The sequence below is a fragment of the Lichenostomus cassidix genome, chromosome 4A (genome assembly GCF_008360975.1).
Source record: "Lichenostomus cassidix isolate B80296 chromosome 4A, HeHo_3.0, whole genome shotgun sequence".
In the NCBI taxonomy this organism is placed as follows: domain Eukaryota; kingdom Metazoa; phylum Chordata; class Aves; order Passeriformes; family Meliphagidae; genus Lichenostomus; species Lichenostomus cassidix.
The window spans coordinates 12,590,942-12,608,587 of NC_139485.1; the positions used below are offsets into that span (position 1 = coordinate 12,590,942).

The following is a 17,646-nucleotide window of genomic DNA, read 5'->3' on the forward strand; positions in this document are numbered from 1 at the left end:
CTCTGGGCCAGTTCCTCAGAGCACAATTCCAGTGGCTGCCACATGAAGTTAGCTGCAGAAAAAAACGTTGCTCTTGTTTTCACTGGAGTTATTCCCAGTGAAATTCCCAGGCTATTCCAGTGTGTTATAGAGGGGGCAACACAATTATCCAGTGATCAAAGAGCTAAACTGCAAGTCAGAAGTCCTGGGTTCAATTTCTAGCTCATATTCAACCAACACTAACCATATGCCCTCTCTTTGTCTCCACACACTCATTTGAGGATTTCAATAATAATCATGACACTCAAAGCTACAACTAAACAAATAGGAAATTTATGAAACATTGCAGAAGCACAAAATATTGAGTCCACGTTTGACCCATGAGCTTTACAAAGTAAGTGCAGAGCTTTGTCCAACTGACAGGCTGGAAGTGGAGGAGTTGGGCTCAGCTGCTATCTAGCTCAGAAATCACTGCACATTGTTTGCAAACTTATCAGGAGTGACTTGAATTGTGAATTAGCTTCAGCAAGGCAGCTGGCAGGCTGCTGAGGCATACAATGCCTGCTGAATCTGCACTTCCTGCTGGAGACGTGCGAAGGAGAAGGCAAACTATGAAAGAGCAGAGGAACCGCTCCCAGCTCCAGTCAAAACTACGTGCAGCACAGGCACAACAAGGCCAGTCACTGATCCAGGGGCCAAACCAGAATTCCCAGCAGCAGCAGTGATGATAGTACTCAGCCTCAGCACAGCACTTGCTGTGGAGGGATCTAAAAGCCCTTTGGGAAGATCATGAGTCTCCCCCAGCTTCCCCCAGCTCCTTTCCAGGCTGGATAAGGTCACAGAGCTGGAGGGCAGCAGCTGGACCATCCCAGCCCACAGTGTGACCCTGCAGGCAGCTCTCACACACAGCCCAGGGCTGGTGCTGCTCTGGTTTACACCTTGTTTTTCAGTAAATAACCCAATCTCTGTCCAAAGCAGCAGCAGACACTGAGACACATTCTGGCCAGCCTTACCTGAGCACTCACCTGGACAGGAGCAGGCAGACATCCCCTGTGTGCTGCAGGCTACAGAGCTGAAACTGCTGTACCTTCTCCAAAATCCAGGTCTGTGTGTGCCCACTGGGAGAAACAACAGGAAGATTCCTGCTTCCTATGTGCAGTCTGATGGGAACACTGCAGCATCAGCACTTGGGTTAAAACCCAACTTGCACACTGCAATCCACTAAACCCAACCAAATGTGCCACAGCAGGCTCCTGAAAGGCTCCATGGGGCTGGGAAAACAGCCAGTGTGCAATGCACTCCTAGGAAAGCTCTCACTGTGAGCAGGGCCTATTCATTCATTTCAGGTTGTCAGTAAATTTGATCCAAGTCCCATCTAGCACAGGATTGCATTATCCTTAGAACCAAACAGAGCTTTTTTTAAAATCAATTTTAAGGTTATTAGCGCGAAGAAGTCCAAACCCTCACTTTGGGAAGTTAGTGTTGACTCTGAAAAGAAGAGATTACGTTGTGAGTGAAAAGGAAGAAAACATTAGAAGTTTCTAGCAACAGGAGCTGGAGGGTGAATGCAGCTCAGAGCACTTCAGGCAGTGTTACCACTGCTCACCAAACACCGTGCTGCGCTTCGCAAGCCACGAGACGCCATCCCGTGGCCATCCAGATCCCCACAAACTTCCCACAGCTGGTCCAAAGCTCCCAGCACAGTCAGGGATGTGCTGCTCGGTGGCACTGATGCTCGCTCTAAGTCCTTCATGCTCGATGTCATTTGTTGCTAACGTAAAGCGGGGCTGGAAAAGTTCTGCTGCTCCCCCCAGAAACGCCCACAGAGGTGCAGGCTGTAGGATGTGGCTGTGGCAGGTTGCTGCCTGCCTTCAGCTGTGCCACAGCCCTTCTTCCTCAGCATGAGGGAACAGGGATAATCCTGGCACTCTGCAGGAAAACCATCACTTTCTCCTCACCGAGTGCGTGCAAAAAGCCTCTTGCCATGCCATCTCCCTCCTGCTGGGTGGCATTCCTCCCCCTGCTCGGTCATGGTGCTCTATCCACAGTCCCTTGTCCCACCAGCTCCCTTGTGCTCTCACTCAGTGCCCAGAGCTTCTGGGGCATCTTTGTCCCTCTCCTACCCCCTTCATTCCCCTCTCATTCCTGCTCTGCCCCCCTGAAGGGTTTTGCCCCCATCTGTGTTTGACAGAAGCTGACAATCCTGTACACTAACTTTTCAGCTAAAGACACGAAGCTGAGCTTCCAGCCTTGCTTGGTTGTTCAACAAACACAACCACACTCTTTAGGGCTGATGCAAACTCCATGTCAAGGGTGCAAGAGGGAATCTGTGCAATTATACACAAATCCGTGCTCCTCTCATTGCTCAGCTGCTGGGCTTTAACACAGGAGGGGGAAAAAAAAAAAAAAAAAAAGGAGAAAAAGTAAAAAGTGACCAGCAGCAAAAAGAGTCCTAAAAGGCAAATGTTTCCTATTACAGCTCTAGTTCTTTCAGGGCCTTTGATGTTGCTTCTCCCACACAAAGCTGTTTCTTTCACAGTCTGTTCTTGCACACGAACAAGATGTTACACGTACTCTACGTAGTTCATCCTCAACTCTTATTCAAAGCACATTTGTCCCAATTCACTGTACTTTGTAACATTTTTCAAACCAGTACTCATACATCATAGGCACAGAGGCATTTTTATTCTAGCTCCCCCTTTTCACATTTATTTTTCTTCCAAATTCTTGTAGGTTCTGGTCATAAATAGGGAAGTGTTGACACTTAACTAGTGTTGAGAGAGAGCTCTTAAGTTCATGACAGTAGCTGAATTTTTCCAGAATTTTAGGGGCTTGTAGAGCTTTGTCAGAGGCTAGATCCAACATTTATATTTAGATTCTGGACTAGTTAACTTCCATTACATTCTTTAATCTACTTGGGCCCACAGTCTTTAATACCACCTGCTTCCTACCTGCCTATCACAAACCATAACTTTTGCATACTGAAAAAATTGTTGAGGACACATTGCACACATTACAGTTCTCATGACAAATTTAAATTGCAAATTATTTAGGGGAAGGAAAATATTTTTGTTCTAGCACAATGGGGTTTTTGTAATCTGTGTTATAAACTATACAAACACAAATAATAGCTGGGACCTTCTGCCAACTTGCTCAGCTTTGGTGGAAGTTCAAATTGGTGGCAGAATGCAGGAGGTTTCTCTAGTTAACAGAAGGGTTAAACTACTCAGCTTCTGAAAAAACAATTATCATTGTCTCCAAATCAATATCATTGTCTTCAAATTCATTTGACTCATGTTGTTAAATAGGACTTACTTCTGCTAAACTATATCCAAATGCTTTGCAGAATCAAAACACAACAGATAATTCTTCCAGAAAACATTACATTATCTGAAAAATAATCAAAAATCCCAAACTCTGTTATACCCCAAGATGAGAGACAGGCAAGAGTCCACCAGGAATTTTACCACAGATATTCTGTAAGATAGGCAACCTATAGTAATCAAGAGCAAATAATAATTTTGTTTGTATAAAAGGTAATAAAATTTTATGGCCCTCAGAAATAAGCTAAGGGAGAACAACAGTGTTAGAATTCCTGTACAATATGTGATGATGCCTTCTGGACAGACAGGAAGTGCTTGATGGCTTGGTGTCACTAAATGGCCTGTTGAATCACAAGGACAGTTACTGCAAACTTATTCAGAGACTGAGAGAGACCTGGCCTGGTTGTTTAGAGATGAACAAAACTTGTGGTCCCTCAGTAATAAATTCTTACTCTACAGTAAGAAGACTTTGGAGGTGGAAGCACATTGAGTTTTGTTGCTGTTACTAAAAACATGCTCAAAAGACTTTTGCCTGCATTTTAAAAAAGAGCCTGGTATCAAACCAGCCAAATTGGTTTCTCTAAAAATAGGCATTTCTTTGTTCTATGTTTTCAGGTCTCATTTCTTTTAAAACACCCACAATCTTTTGTGATCATCCAAGCTAACATGCATTCTTTGTTAATAACAAGAACCCACCTCCTCCCCATCTCCAAACTTCATAATGCAAGAACAACAAACCAAATTGCTCCAGGTTTAAAAAGAAAACGCTGGCCCTGGCATGCTAATCAGAGGCAAGACTCAAACCAAAAGGCTTTAAGATCTAAGAGCAAGTAATAAAAAGCAGCTTGAATGCAAAAAGGGTTTGAAATGAAACGAAACTTCCGCCAAGTGCCCAGTCCACTCTAAAGGGATAAAGGGATAGCCTTGAGGTGCAGGGACACATTATAGTGGCTTCTGTGCCTTTGCATTTATGGGAAGGGCAGCCCTGTCCTACAGCAGGAGGCAAACCCTGGCTGTCACCCTTAAACCAGCTCTGCAGCATAATTACTCCCTGAGAAAACAGACTTGCCCTAAAACAACATCTATTTCTGATTTTAGCCTGATGACAAAGGTCCCTGTTGGGAGTTAGATAACCAGCCCTTAAGGAAACCCAAACACCAAATCCCTGCCCTCCCCAAAACCATCTGGAACTGAGGCAATGCCACTCCAATTCTAACGGGCAAGCACAGCTCACTCTTTGGGGTGTATTAAGCACAACAGCCCTAAATTTGCACACAAGGAGCATTTTCCTCTAAGTCTGAACAGGGCAGAACCCTGTGAAAAGTCTCAGTTGTCTGAAAAATGCCTTTTCCTTCTGAAAATTAGCTGTGTAAGATTAATTCCAGGCTAAAACTCTTCAATTTATAGTCAGAGGAGCAAGTCACTACTTCCTTCTCACTGGGTCTTCTGGTCCCTCCAGGGACACATTGTACACTGAATTTGCTAAGGATTATTTACTGGCCTCAAGAGAGACTGAAATACTGAATGATAGGCCAAGTCCCTTTCCATCTATTATGGACAGCTGCCACTCATATGATAGCCTTGGAATACAAGGGGCAGTTTGTATAGCTCCAAAAATATGCCTTGGCCTTTACTCTAAAAAAGCAAATGCAACAGGCTCATGACTTCATGAAATTCTTGAACTCGTGTTAATGCAAAGCTTTTTTTATTATGAAGTTATCAGGAAAAAATATGCAGATGGAATTCCTTCCAGCAAAAACAAATTCTCATCTTTGTTGTCACACAATATACAGCAGGGTCTACAGATAAGAATGTGAATATTTGCAAAAAATAATTTCCCCTGGCCTGTCTATTGTGTTTGTGCACCAGAACCTGAGTCCCAAATCTGCCTGAGCCTGCTCAAGCTCACCTCTGCATACAGCCTCAAATGTGTACCTGTCTGGAGAAACATGCCAAGTTAAAGCCTTGCATTTAAAATGTTTTTAGCATTTTGAGTTGTTAAAACGAGTTCTCTATTTTTATCATGACTTACGAAATTTTTTAAAATATTCCACTTCAGTGTTTTTATGCGGTATAGAGTTTCTTGTGCCTTTCAAGAATGAATTTTCCAATAAAGTCTGCAGGACTCAGATTTACATCCTCACCCACTGACAGTTTAATTACCTTCATTGTAGGAGAAAGTATTTAATCACATACAGTCAGAAAAACAGCCCCTTAAATACAGGCTTTTGGGCCCATGATCCCCCAATTTGAAATTCAATGAAGGAGAATGAAACATGCACACTGTGATCCATTTCCTGATGCAGAACACTTGATATTATCAAAACATACAGAGTTGCACAGCTGACACACACATTTTTCTAAACCATTGGTAAAATCCTTCCAGCAGTTTAAGCCCATGAAATGAGGATTCAGCGTGCTCTGGGTATGATCTAAAGGCAGTGCTGGTCAATGAGGCATACAAAGACCATTGTTGTAATGCTGTGCTAATTAACATATTAAAAACAGTCCACCTAAAATGCTGCTTGAATTACACAGGTATTTTAACTTAGTTCTCAACTATTACAACCTTAAAGGTAACTCATCCCTGTGATTCTCAGCAATAGATATGCACTAATGATCCCTTATAAAAAGATGGAAGTGGAGGAAAGACAGGAATTCTTGGACTCTCATCATGGCAATTCAGCAGAATACATCTAGTGAAGTCATAAAAAACAGTTGTTGAAAGTCAAAAGTTACACATTACAGCTGACTACCAGCACTAGCTGGCCTTCTTTCCCAATTGGAATCTACTTCCCTCTGACAAGGCAGGTAACAAATCCAGAAATGCAACTTTTAGTCCATTTTACTCAGTGTGCTACAGTATCAATCAACCCTCTAAGCAGTGGCAACTCAAATGTGGTTAAGTGCAAATACCAATGATCAGCATATTGGAAAACTTAGTTTCAAAATGAACAAGTTGTGCTAGAAGCGTGAAAGAGAACCTGGGCCTGCCTTGGACCTGCTACACAGAGACACCCATTCGTTCTGAAACAACAGACACAGTGAGTGTGTGCATTACGTATATATTTTATAAAAGAGCAATGTCTTTTACAAGACATCCCAAGAATGAGGAATAGCCAGAACACTACAAAAAACTGCTGTAACAAGAGTGACTATTTGTGCGCTTGCTTTATGCAGCTTACATTCGAATGTTTACAGAGGCCAGCACTCAGATAAGACTCTCCACTAACAAACAAATCTGGAATACATCAATTGTACAGGTAAATCAGCCAAAATTAAGCAATAGCTATGCTCTTCTCAGGTTTAAGAAAGCATGCAATAGGTTTCCCCCTCCTGCCACCCCTCCTTCAGATTTCTAAATCACAGTACCAGTAAAAGCAAGGAAGAAGGAAACTGGGGCACAGATAACAGGGGTTGGATTTTATCACAGACTGCTTATCAATAGTTTGCAAATGGAAAAGCAGCCTTCTTTAAGCACCTAGAAGGCAGAGAAGATACAGGCATGAATAAAAAAATAATTAAGCAACTTAAGACATCAAAAATTCAAGAAATAGCACTGTGCATACACAAACAAAATCAACATTCAATACTGTAGAGCTCATTTAAAAACGGCACCAGTGGACAATATTTTACAATATGCACATTTATTTGAAGTGGGGAACTAATGCTCCACAGGTGGAAATGATAATACAAATAATAGTGCCACTGTTGGCCCATTCTGGTACTTCTTACAATTTAATGGAAACACTTTTAAAAATAATCTGGTATGTACATGTCTTCTGGATACCCAACAGCTTCTGTGGAACAGAAAAAATTATGGTTTTCTCCCCCTCCCCTTTTAGCCAGACAGTATTGCCAGAGATTGTGCTCACATCTAAAGCACATAATCTTACTTTAAATTCAGTGCTATTTTCTTTCAGAAAGATCACAAGTTGTACTTTTAGGTAACAAAAGCATTTATGTTACAAACATTCAAAAATGGAAGCTTATGATTCTGGCAGACAATGTTGCGTATTAAATACAAACCAGCCAGCAATTACTGAACATAAAAAACTTATTCAATCATAAAAAAATACTATAATTCATCACCACAGACTTTTTACAGAGTTATAAATAATAAATAGCATAACACAGTAGATTACAAACGGATTTATTTTGCCCCGTTATAGTTTTAAAAAGTAAAATATCTGTTCCTACCTCAGACTGACCAAGGTACTGTATCAAGACTACTCATAGCTCAAAGAGAACTCCTTCACCAAGCAAATTGCAGAGCTCATATCCAATCCAAAGCCTTTCCTTGAGAATCAAACGTTTGCTGAGCTGGTTGCTCTGCTCATGACCAACAAAGGGACAAACTCTGTCCAGAGCAGCTGCAAAGGGTGTCACCCTGGCTGCCCCTCAGAGCCAGGGCTGCCCCAGCCCCTCCACACCTCGGAAAGGAACACTAAGGGAAGCAGCACCGCTGACAGACTCGGGTAAGCACTCTATAAACAAGCTGTACACAAAGGACTTTCCCCACCCACCCCTCTGGTTTACATTCCATAATTTTGTAACAATGTCCCCTAAGGCACAAAAATACTTATGACCTCAATGCCACAGGAGACATCGATGGTGCCATACATGGTTCTCCTACACAGTAGTTTAATTAACTTAGTTATCTGCACTGTATGTCTTCGATCGAGGTGTGGATTAATTTTTCCTGGCCAAATTTTGCTGAATAATGACTTTATTTCATACAATCTGTAGGAAAAATGTTCTGGGGAGAGAACTATGCAGCTATTTTAATCATGTTTGCAGAGTTATTATTTCTTCACTGATGGCAAAAGTGACAGTCACTAGTTATTTTGCTGTGGGGTTTTTAGTTTAATGTAATAGAGTGAGATTTCCACACCCAATGTGGTCTTCTATAAATGAATTCATAAAAATGACTAGCAGCACTAAGAAAATAAAATATATTTTTCTCCCTTCCATAAAGGAATTTGAGGCTAGCGACTGGAGGAAAAAAAACAAAAAAACCACAAGAATAATTTTACTCAATAGTAGAAGTGCCAGAGAATAAATTAGTATTTTCATATCCTTCTAAACCAAGTTATTTCCCTAGACATAGTGACCATGATAATGATAGAAGTACATTCCTAAAAATTGCAACACTAATAGGTAGATACCTATTCCTGGAATCAAAAAGTGTTTGCAAATTCCTGAAAGCAAAAGTTAGTATAATACCAGCAGACATCTTGTTTAAAAAATAAATTCGCAAAACCAGACATTAATATGGTCTACAATGTCCATTAAATGGATAAATTAAAAAAGAAAAAAAAATCACTGGAAAGTAGCCAAGGATTACAGTAACAACAATTTTTCCTTTTAATAAACCTCATATGAATGGTTCAAGGATCAGAGTTCGTTTCTCTGTACGAGTGTACAGCAAGGGGACAGCACAGCCAGACACTGACTCAGGACTTGGTAAAGTCACTTGGGTGAGAAGTCATCCATCAGTATGAAGGAGGAGCAGGAGTTGGAGCACGTCACTGGAGACTCTGTGGTTATGCTGCCTTTAGTCAGGGAATCAGAGGAAGAGCCAACACTGCTGCTACTCCCGTCGAGAATATCCGAGGACAGGCTGGGGAAAGGGAAAAAGGCTCTTTAGTGCAGGGGTGCAAGGCTCTGTACAAAGCTGAAGTGCTTCCCCCTTGGAGAGGATTTGTAGGAGACCTATACTACCACTCAGTCTTTACTGCAAGACTGGCAGCCCTGAAAACTCCTTGTTTTCTGTAGCATGTTATAGATATTCATGCTCCTCATGGGAATGAGGAGCAGAATTATTGGGGTTTTTTAACATGCAGAATAAATGATGAAGCTGGTTTTAATCAGATGTAGAAAGGAGGTGACAACTAGTAAGTACAAAAACTTAAAAGCTTATAGGAAAGGAAAAATAATAAATTAATCACCAATGCTGCAAAGATGTCATCAATTAGTTAGTATGCTCTTAATCATTGCACTACTCAAAGCAAGATTGAGACCTGTTTTATCCTTGCAAGTATGGAATTCCTGTGTTTGGATTTTGAAGTCTTGATACAAGATCCCAGAGGGCACATAAATGGATGCTTTTGCAATTTAGGGGGAAGCAACATGGAAAAGAAAAAATCTTGGCAGTTTCAAGTCTGTAGGTAAACTGAAATTACAGTAATAACAGCTGATATTTTTGAATACTTACTATGTGACTCAACCCAAAAAAAAAAAGAATTTGCCTTTTTATTATTGTAATAAAGGAAGATGACTTAACTCTAAGAATCATGAATGTAGGGACAAGAACAATTAAGTACCCATACACATTATCTAAGTATTCAGGGAAGTGCCACAGACACTACATTACCACTGTATGTACATTACGTACCGCAATGGTGAAGCAAAGTAACTTTGTTTATGAATCGATAGGGATTTGTAACAATTATATTTGTAACAATTATAAAGTGTAAAAGCTTTGATACACAAAATCTAGGCTAGATACTGTTCAGGAAGAATTGATCAGACGAAGAGGGCTATTGTCACAGGACACTACCACAGGATAGTTGCCACTAATACACACCCACAAGCTACACACAAAGTATTTTTTTCCTGGAAAAAACAACTAGAAATGTGATAAATGCACATTCCCTGTTTTGGCATTTCAGTGCACATGAAATATTTTACCATGAACTGAGATCTGTCAGATGTGTAACATCTGGAGAAAGCATGTTGGTTGTTCCTTGGAAAAGTCTCTTTGGCTGACTTTCAGTTTCCATTTCACCTAAGAAAAACAGTGCAAATAATCAAACTCACTTGAGTCTCTGGAACATCCATTTAATATTTGTCCACTGTAAAAGAGAGGTTTGACCCACTATACTCCAAGGCTGCATTTGTAACATAAATTCTCTAATTCAGCCAACCAAGCACCTTAATTTGATGATAGCTGTTGTTAAAACATGCAGTCCATCCTTAACTAAAGCTTCAGCAGTATCTGAGGGGTTACAACAATCTCAAAGACAAACCTTGCTACTTGTACTACAATCAGACAAAATCTACAGCAAACTAATTACCATGACTTAATTTTAAGTGAACATCTGACATAAGTCAAAATATGAAGATTAAAATTGTTAGTGATTGTGAAAATAAGAATGCCAGCCGAGTTCAGTTTCACCCTCCCATGTACAACAAATTCTGATGCATGGGTACACTTCTACAGGAAAGCTGAATGGAATAAATCTGTCATGTGGAAGCATTTCCACTTACTCATCATGGATCAGACTGTCTTTGTACCTGTAACCATCTACAGACATGTAAAGATTAAATATGATGGGGAGACTTTGTGCAATCTGTTTAGTGTAATCTGCCCTGAGAATGAGTTGGCTCATTAATAGCTGCTCTACAACAGACATTTGGAAATATTATGAACTTGCAAACAAAAAAAAGAACACCCTCTCAGCTACAGTATATTTTAATTTTTAGCTGGGGAGGAAGCATGAAATGGTAATAATTTTTCTGACTTTTACCTAGACTTTGCTGTAGTTGTAGAGTGAGTTTAAAAATCTGACAGAGGTTTGCTATAATGCTTAACCAGTCTATACATTCTGCCACATTTTATAAAAGACTGATAACCCCCTCAAATTTTCATTTCCTTCAGCCCACAGGGATACATTCCTGTCTTAAGCTAAGAAATAATTGCTCCTAGCAAGCACAACAGGCAAAAAACATTTATAAAATACTTGGTCTGGTAGAAAATTAACACAACAACTTAAGTAACACTTTTGCCCCTTAAATTTCACAGAGACAAATCTGCATTGCTACAACAGATTGCACATTCTACCAGTTTGAATTTCCTATAGTAGTGAAAAGCTCTTCAATTCATGGCTTTCTTTCTCCTACTATGAAGCTACTGCTAAAATGCAGAAGGAAAAGAACAGGAGCACATATTTATTAAAAGAAAATAAGTTCATTTAAATGGATTAAATGTTTTAAAATTAAGCAGCATTTTGAAAATTCCTTGATATTTCACATAAGAAAAGGCAAACTTGTATCTCCACTTTGTAAAAGATGCTCCACAGGAGCACATGGATTGGGTGAGGAAAGGCTTCTCTACCTGCACTACTTTTACAATCTGTGTAAAATACTCATATGAATACCTATTCTCATATGAATACCTATTCTTTATTGATCCTTGAGTTTACTAAACTTGTTCAATTTTAATGCCACTGAAATTCACAGAAAGTAACAGCCAAGATAGAGCAGATACCTATGAGAAAACTTGTTTCCTTTGTCAAATCAGTATCAAGTCTTTACCTGATAGGACAAGCAGTACTAAAAAAAAAAAAAAAAAAAAAAGCCAAACAACAAACAGTAACTGTTCTCAAAGCCTAAATGCAAGTCTTGTACACTTATAAGACATGTTTTTGGTGCAGTTAAGAATGCCTAAGTTAAAAAAAAAAAAAGCAGAAAGGATAAGCACACCTAAAGGCACACTTGTAAGTATCTCATTCTTACACTTCTACTATGGAGATTTGTTCTGGGATGTTATTTGAAAATGTCTAACATGGAACACTTCCAGGAAAGAATGCGTTTTCCCCTCTTCAGGAGGAAAGGGCAGTGATCTATTCCATTTATCTAAACACTCACCTTCTGAACTTTCAGAGTGAAAACAAACATCCAGTACTAAGTTTAGAAGATACTGCATGATAAGCAACATTCCTAAGATGATCTGAAGGGTGTGCACTGTTCAGTGGTACTCGTAGGAATGTTATGAATATTCGTAAGCCCTGACATTTAATTTGATGTATAATAAAGTTTGCCCCTTTCAAGCGGTAGCTGTTTTTAAAGTGTTTCCTTCCCGTGTTTTAGACTAGCTACTTTACATTGTATTCTTCAGTTATTCTGCCAGTATTCTGGCAAATTCCAGTTCACTGGGGATACAAAGGCTTTACATTTACAGAATAACAAAATTTTATCCAGCTAGAGAACTACATCCATATTAAAATATCTGTTAAGGTAAATACACATACCTTTTCTTTTAATGGGGCCAAGAACACTGGGCCTGATACAGTTGATAGGACTTTGACTCCTCCTGCTGAAGAGAGAATACTGAGAGTCAGGCCTGTAAAGGCTCCAAGTCACATCAAATCCACACAACCACATCATATGAAGCATTCTTCGCAACTGTTCGTGCACAACTGGAATTCTTATGGAATCTAAATACATAGACAACAAATTAGTACTGCCTCTTAGTGCAGATTATCTGCCACATGAAGCTGTAGTAAATGTTCTAAGGTTTTGTCCTTCCCTTAGTGAATCACAGCCTCATTTCAACCCATTTCTAAATTTTGTGGTGTATTTATATAAAGCTGATCTGCTGACAAAGTTAATTTGAAATACCTGGGAACTTCCCCTCAAATTACAAAGTCTAGTTCAAAGTTGACACAGGCTCTGTAAGAGCACCCACATAAAGTTACCACTGGTAAAGGCTGAACTTTCAGAGCATTTTTATGTGGCAGTGCTTCAGCTGCTGTAAAACTGAAGTCTCTTTTCATGCCTTAACATCAGCTTTAATCAATTTTTGGCTTGAACTCCAACAGACACCTATTACTTACTTGCAGAATCGCCTTGTTGGACTGGGAATAGGGCTTGGAGGTAATCCATTACTGCTCACAAACATTTGCAATGATGGTGAAAAACATTGCTGCAGGAAGAAAGTTCAAGTGAAGACACTTCAGAATTTCCTTTAAAACACTCAAATGTTACACCTAACCCTCCAACTAAAACATCTCTTCTATTCCCTTCTTATACTTAAAGAAAAGCTAGCAATTGATTAGATAGGTTATCAAATGTCATCTTAGAAGTATTAGAACTTAACTTACAAAAACATACTGGCCCATGCAATTCTGCTCAGATTAAGCTAAAACTGAAATCCACAAGAAACATAAAATTAAAATACACTGTTCTCTAAATAAGACAATTGTTTCTGTTCTTTGTTACATTTTGAAACAGCAGTACAGTACTCAGGACTTACTTAATTCAAGGGGCTTGTTAAACAAGCAAGTTGAGTTTACTCAAAATACATCAGAAAACTGACAATATTCCAGAGTAGAACAGGATATTTAGCTCTGTGATTCTGCAGCTAATTTGAGCTTAGCCCATGAGCTTAGCTTAGCTAGTTAAACACAAAAATCTTTCTGTCAAGTTATCTACTGCTGCTTTACAGTCAGGATTCCAAAAGCACAGGACCAGCTGGCAGCATCAGTGTTTTCCCAGGAACACAATTGCCCAGCACTCATACGTGGCTGCTCCATGCACCAATCTGGTAGGAGCTGCAGTGAAATGCTGGCAGTACAAAAGCAGAATCACACAAGAGGGTGAGAACAAGGTCAAGCAGCCCATCTTTAAACCCAGATTCCAGTTTCTTCACTGGAAAAGTAGTTTATCTGAGATCCACCTCTTTCTGCGGCATCTACCACCAGTTTTCAGTACAAGTTGAGTACACCCAAGTCCTCCTTCAGAGTGCATTTGTGCCTTCCTTTCCACAATTGATGGACATATTTTCATCTGTCACCACACAGATTTGCAGTCCAATTTTGGTGCTTCTTCCCCTGCATCCCCCAGCTTCTGCACCTGAAGATCTTATCCATGACCTCTTCCCTAGAACCAGAGTCCTAACCCACCCAAACACTGCACAAACACCAGTAACTGAAAACATCCAGTGTTTCACTGCTTAAACTCTGCAGGCTCCCAGATGGCAACTATGTGATTCTCAGAAACCAACAAAATGTGGATTTAGGGTTTTTGGTGCTTGTTTGGTTGTGTTGTTTGGGGTTTTTTTAACTTATGGAACAATTTGTGAAGTTACACGTCTTGATAGCTCAGCTTGGTCTGGAATTCTGAAATATTGTCTCAGTTTGGTATTTCACTTATCATACCTTTCCTATTCCTCTTGTAGGTGAAGGTGCAGGCGAAACTGGAATGAAGTCTATTCTCTTTGGGGAAAAAGATTTCTCAGACTTGTCCAAGTCATTGTCGCTCTGTGAATACAAAGTTTCAGACTAAACATGGGCACAGGATATTACCTTGAAATCCAAGGCACAACCTTCTAATGGAAAGTCATTGGGTCAAAAGCATAAAGTAGCTAAAGCAGATGAGCTTAAATTCTTAAATTATTTTCACAGTTAATTCCTCTCTTTCCCTTAAATTTGTCAGTTGAGTGTAAAAGTAGAATTAAATAGGAAACATCTATAAAAAGATTACCAGGCTCAAGCTTTCCTCCCATGACTGGCTTATCTGCATTGCTGTCTGCACTTCCCTAGAATACAAAAAACCCCATCAGTAGCTACAAAGAGGATAACTCTGGCTATTTTATCACCTTCTTTCAATAACACTCACCTTTCATGTGCTGCTTCTCTGTTCATTAAATCCACTCCTTCCTCCTGCAGGAGATAAATGTCATAAGTTTTCCCATAACATTTGATTGATCACAGGTACTTGAAATAACACAAGTGATTCCATTATTTGCCATCAGAATTGAAATATGAACAGCAGAACCACTACAGAAAGACAGGGCAGCCACTAGTCCAGCTCACTGCTTCTCTTAGATGAAACACTTCAAAAATGCAAGGTAGCTTAAATATAACAATAAGCCTTGCAAGGCCATTTCCTTGTTGAAATTAAATCATAAAAAATATTCAGCTTTCTTTAGTACTTAAGAAACTCAGTAGGACAAAAACTCCCACTATACTTCACTGCAGAGCAAGTACTTCAATATTATATAGTACTTTTCATTCTGTTACTGAATACATAGATAACTCCACTTACCCTTCTGATCTGATGAAGTCGGCTGCTAGGAATACGAATAGGAGATGATGACAAGAACTGGAAAAAAAGTGATAGCCACAATGATTAAATCACACATAACTGCTTGCATACATACTACTTTCAATTACATTCTTAGGGAGTTCAGAACGAGCTTCTCAACTACACGTGGATGACTCAAACAATGTTGCAAAAAAAGCAAACACTGACCTTCAAGAGAAAAGACTTGTTTTACCACTTACAAATTCCTTGTATCACTCAGCGAGTGGCACGGATCTGACTTGCAGGCAGACACTGCTCAACATCTCAAGTACACAAATAGCTACAGATGCCATTTAGACAAGTGAGATCCTACAAATGAAACTATGATTGTTACACAATTTTCCACTGCCCAGGATATGACAAACTCCTGTAGTACCTTACTCAACCAGCTGGCTATTGTAAAGGAGAAACATCAGTGTTTCAGCTCAGTCTTGAACAACACTCCCTAAAGCTTCACTTCTGCAATTTTTCAATTATATGCAGTTCTATGCATCTAATTCCTCTGAAACTCAGACTAACATCACATATAAATCAGTTCTCACTCAGGATGGCTGTGTATCCAATGCCACACCTACTGACCTGAGCTCCAAAATTTTGCATTCTTAAGAAATCTCATAACAGAAGACTTTGAATAAAAATTCCCTGTCACCTTTCCTGAACAGAAGACATAGAGGAAACTATTTCAGGACTTTAAGGTTTTGGAAAGAGCAATATTTCATATTCATTATCCTCAGGTAAGAAAGAAAAGTTTCAGTGGAAGGAGCATGTAAATCCCTCACCTGTCAAGGAGAGGGTGGAAAAAAAGAAATGCAACACCTTTGAAAACTTAAACCACTGCAGCACTGCACACTACCAGACTTGTAACAGAGTATAAGAAATAACAGAGAGTAACAAATAAATTACTCTTCTTTCAGTGACTTTCTGAGGTCTAGTGTTCTGCCTTTGCAAAAAAAGAACACTATGGCAAACAGGTCAAAAAAGAACTGTGACTCCCTCAACCATTTTCTCAACAAATTAAAACACCCTTCTAAGATTTTTTATTGTGACAGCACTTTACTCTTCGAACATGCAGTCTTAGGCTCAAATTAACTTTAAAACTGTCCTTAATATGGGGAGTCACATATAACTTCAACTACTCTTGTCTTCTTGGGGACACACACAGTCAACACATCAGTATTATTTCATTACACATTGCAGTTAGAGGTGAAAAAAATGCTTATTCTACAGCTTGGAAGCTTGCTAGGATACTTCGTGCAAATACAAATCAAGTTTAACTTCATTTCTCTACTCCAATTAATCCCTTTTGTGTGTAAACATGACATGCTTCAGATTCCTCACCATTCCATGACGGCTCATAACTGTTGTGCTGTTCCTGCGAGTTCGCAACACATAAGGCTGAAACACCTGGGAGTTGTCACTGCGGGGAGAGAAAAGGTTTCGTGAACAGCTTTTTGGGGTGTGCTTTACATAAAGCTCCGCAGTGCTGTGACACGCGCTGCAGCCTCCGGAGCGCTGAAAGCATCGTTTTATTGGAACAGAAGCACTGCTGTCGCTGTGGGAGCGCGGCGAGGAACTTGCCTGAGCCAAAGAGGGACAAGGGGGCACTGGCAGCGCCGGCCCCGCGCTCCGAGGGACAAGGGACCCGTTCCCGAGGCCGCTCAGGGAGCACCGGGCCTGCCCGAGGCCCGCGGCGGGGCCGGCGGCGACCCCGGAGCTCGATCAGCCGGGCCGGGAGCCCCCGGGCCCCTCACCTGAGCCCGTGGATGAGCGGGGCGCTGTTCGACCGCCTCAGCCCGCCGCCGTCGCCCGGGGCCGCGGCGCTCCCCGGCGGCAGCTCCAGGTCCAGCTCCATCTTCTCCTGAGCCATCGCGGCGGCGGCGGCTCCGGCTCCTCCCGCCCCGTCGCGGCGCCCATTCACTGCCTCAGGCCGCCGCGGCTCCTCGGGCCGCCGCTGCCCCGCACCTACAGGCCCCGCGGGCGGCGCCGCGGGCTCAGCCCGGGGGCGCGCCGGGCCCGGCAGGGGGGGCGGCCGCAGCACCGCCGCATCCCGGGGGCGGCCCGGGGGCGGCCAATTGCTCCAGCAGCTGCTGCCGGTGCCGCAGCCCGCGGTGGCGGAGGGAGCGCTCCCGCCGCTCCCGCTGCTCCCCTCGGTGCCGACCGCGCTCCGCGCCCGCCGCCGCCGCGCACTGCGCATGCGCGGAGATCGCGGCGCAGGCAGCGCCGCCCGCCTGGCACCCCGCATGCGCGGTGGCTCCGCACCCCGGCACTGCTTCCGCGGCGGCGGGGCTCCCGACAGCCACCGGGGGCGACGCGCGCGCTGATTGGCTGCGGGCGGAGCGTCTGTGTGTTTGAAACGCCGCAACGGTCGCTAGGACGCGCGCTGGGGGCGTGGCTGGGGGCGTGGCCTGGGCTCGATCCCACCCCATCCCGGCCATACCGCCGGCGCGTCCCGGGCTGGGCTCCTCAGGGGCCT

At 41.8% G+C, this 17,646-nt stretch overlaps 1 protein-coding gene and 1 non-coding gene across 2 annotated transcripts; both read right to left on the minus strand.

Annotated features, from left to right (window-relative positions):
- Nucleotides 1-6,932: 6,932 nt before the first annotated feature.
- On the minus strand, nucleotides 6,933-17,365 carry LOC146437495 (PABIR family member 2-like). The gene is made up of 10 exons (XM_085060563.1): nucleotides 16,925-17,365; nucleotides 16,512-16,590; nucleotides 15,135-15,191; nucleotides 14,706-14,749; nucleotides 14,571-14,625; nucleotides 14,246-14,347; nucleotides 12,923-13,011; nucleotides 12,338-12,402; nucleotides 9,996-10,092; nucleotides 6,933-8,925 (listed from the first exon to the last, which is right to left on the minus strand). The coding sequence occupies exons 1-10, from the start codon at nucleotides 17,038-17,040 to the stop codon at nucleotides 8,775-8,777; spliced, it is 855 nt and encodes a 284-aa protein (XP_084916689.1). The 5' UTR covers nucleotides 17,041-17,365; the 3' UTR covers nucleotides 6,933-8,774.
- LOC146437496 (small nucleolar RNA U109) lies at nucleotides 9,005-9,148 on the minus strand. Its single transcript, XR_014852355.1, has one exon. It is a non-coding gene; the product is annotated as a small nucleolar RNA U109 (small nucleolar RNA).
- Nucleotides 17,366-17,646: the final 281 nt, after the last annotated feature.